Source organism: Mchenga conophoros, linkage group LG18 (assembly GCF_057382185.1).
Source record: "Mchenga conophoros isolate Kocher_MC1m ecotype Shallow Benthic linkage group LG18, M_conophoros_male_GT1.1, whole genome shotgun sequence".
Classification (NCBI taxonomy): Eukaryota; Metazoa; Chordata; class Actinopteri; order Cichliformes; family Cichlidae; genus Mchenga; species Mchenga conophoros.
Window position 1 is genome coordinate 23,594,784 of NC_140543.1, and position 8,519 is coordinate 23,603,302.

The following is an 8,519-nucleotide window of genomic DNA, read 5'->3' on the forward strand; positions in this document are numbered from 1 at the left end:
TTCTATTTTTTAAGTGTATTTCCATATAAGGACTATTAAAAGCAGTGTTTGTTCATTCGTTTATGTCAATATAACCCGACTCTAGGAACTTTGTTGAAGAGAAGCTCGGTGTGAAGTATACAGAGGGACGAAAGACTGAATTTGCAAAGTCCTTTAGAGAAAGTGGTCCTTCCTCCCCTATTTTCTTCATCCTCTCCCCAGGAGTGGACCCACTTAAAGATGTCGAATCGCTGGGTACTGTTCAGAAAGCTGCATGCATCCAAACACAACTGCCTGATCGCACACTGTAATGTGTTGATTTATTAATAATTTAAGTGTCCAGCCATTTCTTTACAATTCAGTGACAACCTAAAAGAGTGTTAAGGTTAGCACATAAAAAATCAGTCCTTTGTTTTCCCAGGAAGGAAGCTGGGTTTCACTATTGACCTTGGGAAGCTTCACAATGTCTCCCTGGGTCAAGGACAGGAAACTGTGGCTGAACTCGCCATGGAAAAGGCCGCTAAGGAGGGTCACTGGGTTATATTGCAGGTCCAGTTAAAAGAAACACATTTTCTTATGTTAGAATGGGGAGAATCTGAAAAAGAAATCAGCATGACAGTGCCTGTGGAGTATGCTACAGTTATTGAGCTTTGATTATGTGTTTCCATTTCCCTGCAGAACATCCATCTGGTTGCTCGCTGGCTGGGTGCGCTTGAGAAGCTCCTGGAGCGCTGCTGTGAAGACAGCCATCCGGACTACAGAGTGTTTATGAGCGCTGAGCCGGCATCTACGGCCCAAGAACACATTATCCCACAGGTAAAGATTCAGCAAGCATGCAAGAAAAGTCACACTTTGTCTCACTTTAACACTTTAATGTAACATCTACATAAGGAATTTATTCTCCCAGCTGTCTTAACCTATACCAGCATTGCATTCATTGAATTACAGTTGAACACTTTAATAGTGACATGAAATTTTTATTTTTTTATTTTTTTTACTCAGGGAATTCTGGAAAATGCTATAAAGATCACCAATGAACCTCCTACAGGCATGCATGCTAATCTACATGCTGCTCTGGATAACTTTGACCAGGTGATTTTTTTTTCTTTCCTTGTGTTCTTTGTGCATTTGTTTTGATTTATTTATCAATTCACTTATTGCTTTGCCCTCTCTCCAGGACATCCTGGATCAGTGCAGCCGTGAGCAGGAGTTTAAGACCATCCTGTTTTCTCTCTGTTACTTTCACGCCTGTGTGGCGGAGAGGAGGAAGTTTGGGCCCCAGGGTTGGAACAGAAAGTATCCATTCAGCACTGGAGATCTGACTATATCAGTTAATGTCCTTTACAATTACCTGGAGGCTAATGCACAGGTGGGTTTTGTTGTTGTTGTGGATAGGAAGCATGGTGTATAACTGGATGACCGAAACACTGATGTATGAGGTTGTCAGTGGTGCTGCGAGTAACGGTGCCACAGGCGAATTAGGGTTGTGATTGCCTTGGCAGTGATTTTTATAATTATGATGACACAGGTGCCATGGGAGGACCTGAGGTATTTGTTTGGGGAAATCATGTATGGAGGACACATCACTGATGACTGGGACAGACGCCTCTGCAGAACTTATCTGGAAGAATACATGCAGCCCAATCAGGTTTGTGTGTGTGACAGTAAAAGAAAACATGGACGTAGTGTGCCAGCAAACCTGGCTGTGTTCTGCAGAAAAAGAACAGGCTTCTCCGCAGGCATTATATGGTAGCCAAATGTAACTGCTCTTCTTGTGCAGACTTGGGCCATTTTGGGTTGAAAATCAGCTCCAGTTAGAGCAGATTGACTACTTTTTTACTATAGACTGTCCATAAAAGCTAAAAAAAATACTGGCATGAGTTCCTGGCAACCAGTTGCACCAGACCGAGGGAATTTTGCCGTCTGGGTTTGGAATAATTTTATGTTTTGTACAGTATGTGAGTCCCACAGCTAACAATACTTCTCTCTGTTTTGTGTCTCCTAGTTTGACCGGAAGCTTGCATTGGCACCGGGATTTGTCATTCCCTCCAACCTGGATTATCAGGTAAATTAAATCCAGTAGTTTTTTATTAAAGTTTACTTTACACTATTGTACCTTAAACCCTGAAAAAATATTGTCATGTAAATGAATATTAAAGGCCAGTTTTCATACTAAATAATTCTGACTGTACAGCTCATTAAATGAAAATGTTACTCTGCATCTCCAGGGCTACCATGATTTCATAGATGAGATGCTGCCCCATGAGAGCCCAGTGCACTATGGGTTGCATCCCAATGCAGAAATTGAGTTCCTGACAGTGACATCAGATAACCTTTTTCACACTCTGCTGGAGCTGCAGTCCCCTGATGTTGTGATTGGAGAGGGAGCCTCACAAACACTAGAAGAGAAGGTACAGTAGATGTACAGGTTTTTTTTTTTCTTGGAAGGTATAAAAAGACAATTATAGATCAAAACCAGTGACCAGTGAAGTCATAAAACAGATAAAAAGTACAGAAACAGATACATTCACTCCTCTAATGTTTAAATTATTCACAGTAGGAACACAGTTAGCCCGCTTCTCTAATTCTAGGAGAACCAAGATAGAAATGAGCAAACCAGTAAATCCAACATCTTGGACTGACTATATACTTGCTCTACACACATCCAGGTGAAATCAATTTTAGATGAAGTTCTGGAAAAGCTGCCAGAGGTGTACAACATGACCGACATCACTTCCAAGACAGCTGAACGATCGCCATACATCCTGGTGTGCTTCCAGGAATGTGAGCGCATGAACACACTCATTTATGAGATACGCCGCTCGCTGAAGGAGCTTGACCTTGGACTCAAGGTATGCTTGACACCTTTGTGTGTTTGAATGGGTATTTACAGTAGAAGTAGAAAACTAGTCTGGATAATATATAAACACAGAAGCCATCACAGCACAGACTGTCATCACAGCAGAGTGTGTGTCAAACAAATGATGTAAGGATGAAAAGAAGCCTGCATCAGGAGAAATCAGAGAAGCTTTTGCTCTTTATGCAAAAATGTGTTCAGCTGAGTTTCTGACAGTATTTACACTGCTGCTTTAGAGGTCACGTGTTAATGTCTCACTGATGTTAAATTACTACATGCATAAATTCTGATCTGTGCGGTTATACTGTTGCTCTCTCAAAGGGTGAACTGGCCATGTCCTCTGAGATGGAGAAGCTACAGGCAGCCTTGTTCTTTGACAACGTCCCAGATAGCTGGACCAAGCTTGCCTACCCCTCAACTTACAGCCTGGCAATATGGTGTGTTTTTCTTTCTCCAGGGGATGGATTTCCCAAATCTTATATAAGACTCTGCATTTAATTTCAGCTGATGCAATTTTGCATAATGTGCAAGGGAATCAAATAAGCCAAGGTATTGTACTGTTATACATTTCATATAGTGAAGAGTTGAGTTACAGTGCCCTTTAAAGTTTCCACATGACTGACATCATCCAAACAGCTGTCTCGGTCTATTTCCTTTCATTTGATGTCAGGTATAACGACGTGATGCAGCGTTGCAAAGAACTTGACAGCTGGACTCAGGACCTGTCTCTGCCCAGTGTTGTCTGGCTGTCTGGGCTGTTCAACCCACAGTCCTTTCTCACTGGTAAAATTCATTTACAGCATATAGAAAATTTGTACTAATACATTGACTTCTAACCAATTCTTAGTTATTTCATCGTGTCCTTGCATTCCAGCTGTGATGCAGTCTCTGGCACGTAAGAATGAGTGGCCTCTTGATAAAGTGAATCTGACAGTGGATGTGACCAAGAAGTTTAAAGAAGAGTTCAACCAACCGGCCAGGGAGGGTGCATATGTGTATGGACTTTATATGGAAGGTAGAAACACTGCCACTTATTTTCTGCTTATTGTGGTGCAGCTTGCAGAACCACAGGCCACTTCTTTGTGCATAATTCTCCTTGTCTGTGTTTTAGTTCAAATAAAATCATACATTTAACTGTGTATATGTACCTTTGCACTGGGGACAGTTTTCCAGTTGTCTGTCTGTCCTGTTGTCACAATATCTCAAAGTAGCTTGAGGGAATTTCATTAAGTTTAGCGTAAACCTATGAGGTGCCGTAAGGGACATTATTACTGAAACGCTCTCACACACACTACTGAAACGCTCTCACACACACTACTGAAACGCTCTCACACACACTACTGAAACGCTCTCACACACACTACTGAAATTTTAGCTCTCACACACACTACTGAAACGCTCTCACACACACTACTGAAACGCTCTCACACACACAACTGAAACGCTCTCACACACACTACTGAAACGCTCTCACACACACTACTGAAACGCTCTCTCACACACTACTGAAATTTTAGCTCTCACACACACTACTGAAACGCTCTCACACACACTACTGAAACGCTCTCACACACACTACTGAAACGCTCTCACACACACAACTGAAACGCTCTCACACACACTACTGAAACGCTCTCACACACACAACTGAAACGCTCTCACACACACTACTGAAACGCTCTCACACACACTACTGAAACGCTCTCACACACACTACTGAAACGCTCTCTCACACACTACTGAAATTTTAGCTCTCACACACACTACTGAAACGCTCTCACACACACAACTGAAACGCTCTCACACACACTACTGAAACGCTCTCACACACACTACTGAAACGCTCTCACACACACTACTGAAACGCTCTCTCACACACTACTGAAATTTTAGCTCTCACACACACTACTGAAACGCTCTCACACACACAACTGAAACGCTCTCACACACACTACTGAAACGCTCTCTCACACACTACTGAAATTTTAGCTCTCACACACACTACTGAAACGCTCTCACACACACTACTGAAACGCTCTCACACACACTACTGAAACGCTCTCTCACACACTACTGAAATTTTAGTTCTCACACACACAACTGAAACGCTCTCACACACACAACTGAAATTTTAGCTCTCACACACACAACTGAAACGCTCTCACACACACAACTGAAACGCTCTCACACACACAACTGAAACGCTCTCACACACACTACTGAAAAACCAAGGCATTTCAGTTGAACAGGAAGGCATTTCAGTTAAACAGGAAGGCGTTTCAGTTGAACAGGAAGGTGTTTCAGTCGAACAGGAAGGCGTTTCAGTCGAACAGGAAGGCATTTCAGTTAAACAGGAAGGTGTTTCAGTCGAACAGGAAGGCGTTTCAGTTGAACAGGAAGGCATTTCAGTTAAACAGGAAGTTAATTCTTGACAAGGAAACTGAAGGAAAAAGTGTTAGATTTCAAACAAACCACTACACAGATGTCTACTCAGCAACCTGTTAGTTAGGGGTGGGTTTTTATAATCGATTTATTGATTAAAATCGATTCTGGCTTGGATAACGTGAAATCGATTCATTAAAATCCTGAATCGATTTTTTAATATAAATTTATTTTACCCGAAATGCCAGAATCTCTGGTGAAACCTCACAAAATTTCAACAACCACCAAACAGCTAAGACAGTAAATGAGAGCAGGTACGGCTTCTGCACAAAGACGTAAACACACAGCGCGGACCCACGGATCAGAATCAGTGAGATGTCGCCTTTCTCACCCGACAGCACGGACACGGTCGGGGCTGAAAGCCGACAGCTCGCTGACTCTGATCTGTCGGCAGGTCCGCGCTTTGTTTTCACGCCGTTTTTGCGCCGATTCCAAAGCTGTTAGTTTTATCTCTCTCCAAACAATATTGACTGAACCAGCAGCAAAAGAAGATCCAAACTGCGCTTCACATAAACATCGTCATGAATTCCCTCACTGTTTTGCTTCCACCACGATAAAATCGCACGTCATGCACAGCCCTCTCTTTCTCTCTCTCTGTACTTCAAGAACAGTTTCCCATCTAAAAATCTGTTTTCTGTATTATTCGCTTGCTTGTTATGCACAAGTCTACTGTTGTTTACAGTGCAGTCGGCCGCTGGTTTTTTTTTTTTTTTTCATTTTACATACTTCCGAAAAGAAAACCTAATTTCTGCCGTTCAATACTGAATAAATTTAAACTTTTTAAAATTATGCAAAATGCAAAACGTTAGCCGTGTCTCTAATAAAACCGCTGTAACGTCAGAGGTAACGTTCATATGTTAATGGTTTTCTTTCGTTTTTGATGTACTGCAGAATATTTTTTATAAAATCCCAGGCCAGGAAAACCACCTTCATGTTTTTATGTGTTTTATCTTCAGCTACTTTGACACAAAGGCATCTGCTGTGATGCTCACACCTTTGATAAAGTCTTGGTGTGTCAGCTTCCTTTTTTTAAATACAAAAATATGTAAATGTACTGATCTGAATTATAATATTTCTGACTGTCAAAATTCCCCATAATCAAATCGAATTGAATTGAATCGAATCGTGGAACAAATCGATTCTGGACCTTAGTGAGACAGCTGCATTACTTAACAATATATTAGCCTCAGCATAAGTCAAAATTTAGAATAGCGGGAGACGTGCATTATCCTGGTTATTTTTTTGGCATATGTGCTTTTTGTCTTTTTTTAGCAAAGAAAAATATCTTAAAATCATCAATAAAACCAGGGAGAGAAGGCTTAGCGTTCCTCCATTTAGCACAATGGATATGATATTTACTCAAAAGTATTGTTAAGATATTCATTGTGTGTACTCATGTTGTACAGTGTTTAACTGCATTATGGTTACTGTGGTTTAACAGAGACAGTATTTTCGTTGCCACCACAAGGAGGCACTGTTTCATTGTAAGAGCACGGATGCTGCGTCATCACGCCCCTAAGAAAAAAAAAAGTATACCACAACGAAAATGGCACCCATGAGAAAAGTTTTGCCGCATGTTGATGAGGAATAAAGTTCCCAAAAATATTAAGGACATTTTTGCCTCCGTCGTCATTTTCCTTCGAGTTGATCGCTGTCGATGCTGCAATACTCAACAAGTATGATGATGTTAATAATGTCTGAGACATCCAATGCTAGATGATCCATATAAAAAAAATTATGATGTAATTCAAACAGTGGCACATCATTAATATTTAGGGAAATCCAATTTTTTAAGTTGCACCAAATACATTGTGTGATAGGGCATAGGAAAAAAAAAAGATGTTCTAGGGTTTCATTTTCATCAGTACAAAAAGAACACTGATCCACCTCAAAGCCAAATCTCTTTTTTTAGAAATTCTGCCACAGTATTAGTTTTGTTTAAAGTGTGTTTCTTTAACTTTAGGTAGAATAGGCTATTTCATAAATTTTTAGTATGCTTTATCCAGTGTATATGAAATAACTAAACTAGAACCATGCCATGTAACCATTCTGTTGTAACTATGAAATATTTTGTCTTTGAAGAAACTACTAACAAATTTCTTATTGCATTTTTATCAAACAGCTGACATTGCCCTAGCAATAAATTTGGGAGCACTGATGAGAAATTATTGTATATCATAAAAATTTTAATCAAATGAAGCAGAGGCAGTGGGACCAGTTCACAAAATTTGTTATATTCTCTTTGAGAACAGTTTAGACAATATTTTTCTGAAAAGTCTGTGTAACTTAGAATGACACCGTTATCATCCAACAAATCTGTTATGAATATAATATTTTTGTTCAAACCAGTCACTCTTGAAAATTGATTTTTGATTAAGTGTTATTACCCTATTATTCCATAAGGTTGAATTATGGGGAGAAGTTGAAAATCTCATTTTCCCAAAAATGCAACGTCTGTTTTGGAAAGTTTGATATCTTTATGGGGATTTTATTTGCCGCAAAATCACATTTCAAAATAAAGTCTAATCCTGTATACTATTTTATTAAACAAGAATCATGGGATGTGGAGCTAAGTAGAGTCTGGCTGTGACAGACAAGATTTTAACCATTTAATTCTAAGGGTGCCAACCATAAATTCCAATTCTGGAGTTTTGATACCACCTTTATTGTATCCCTTCACAAGCTGAGATCTTTCTATGTAATGGGTTTTATTCCTCCACAAAAATTCGAACACATTTCTATTTATGGTTTTCATGGTATTTATCGTTTTTTTATTTTTATATCATTTACGTGGCGCAAAAAAGGTTGGGGACTGCTGTACTAGCAGGTTGCTGAGTAGAAATCCTTGTAGTGTTTTGAAATATACCACTTTTTCCATCAGTTTCCTTGTCAGGAAACAACTTCCTGTTCAGCAGAAATGCCTCTGGTTTCAGTGGTGTGTGTGAGAGCGTTTCAGTAGTGTGTGTGAGAGCGTTTCAGTTGTGTGTGTGAGAGCGTTTCAGTTGTGTGTGTGTGAGAGCGTTTCAGTGGTGTGTGTGAGAGCTAAAATTTCAGTAGTGTGTGTGTGAGAGCGTTTCAGTTGTGTGTGTGAGAGCTAAAATTTCAGTAGTGTGTGTGAGAGCATTTCAGTTGTGTGTGTGTGAGAGCGTTTCAGTTGTGTGTGTGTGAGAGCGTTTCAGTGGTGTGTGTGAGAGCTAAAATTTCAGTAGTGTGTGTGTGAGAGCGTTTCAGTTGTGTGTGT

General features: G+C 40.1%; 1 protein-coding gene across 1 annotated transcript in view; it reads left to right on the forward strand.

Moving 5' to 3' along the window:
• Nucleotides 1-8,519, forward strand: part of dnah9l (dynein, axonemal, heavy polypeptide 9 like) — a 29,930-nt gene that overhangs the window by 20,535 nt on the left and 876 nt on the right. Inside the window, exons 55-66 of the mRNA XM_085255628.1 lie at nt 86-234; nt 401-528; nt 658-795; nt 982-1,071; nt 1,157-1,348; nt 1,508-1,627; nt 1,985-2,044; nt 2,208-2,390; nt 2,649-2,831; nt 3,158-3,273; nt 3,507-3,619; nt 3,711-3,851. Of these exons, the coding sequence (XP_085111754.1) occupies nt 86-234; nt 401-528; nt 658-795; nt 982-1,071; nt 1,157-1,348; nt 1,508-1,627; nt 1,985-2,044; nt 2,208-2,390; nt 2,649-2,831; nt 3,158-3,273; nt 3,507-3,619; nt 3,711-3,851 (1,613 nt within the window). The remainder of the gene's footprint in view (nt 1-85; nt 235-400; nt 529-657; nt 796-981; nt 1,072-1,156; nt 1,349-1,507; nt 1,628-1,984; nt 2,045-2,207; nt 2,391-2,648; nt 2,832-3,157; nt 3,274-3,506; nt 3,620-3,710; nt 3,852-8,519) is intronic.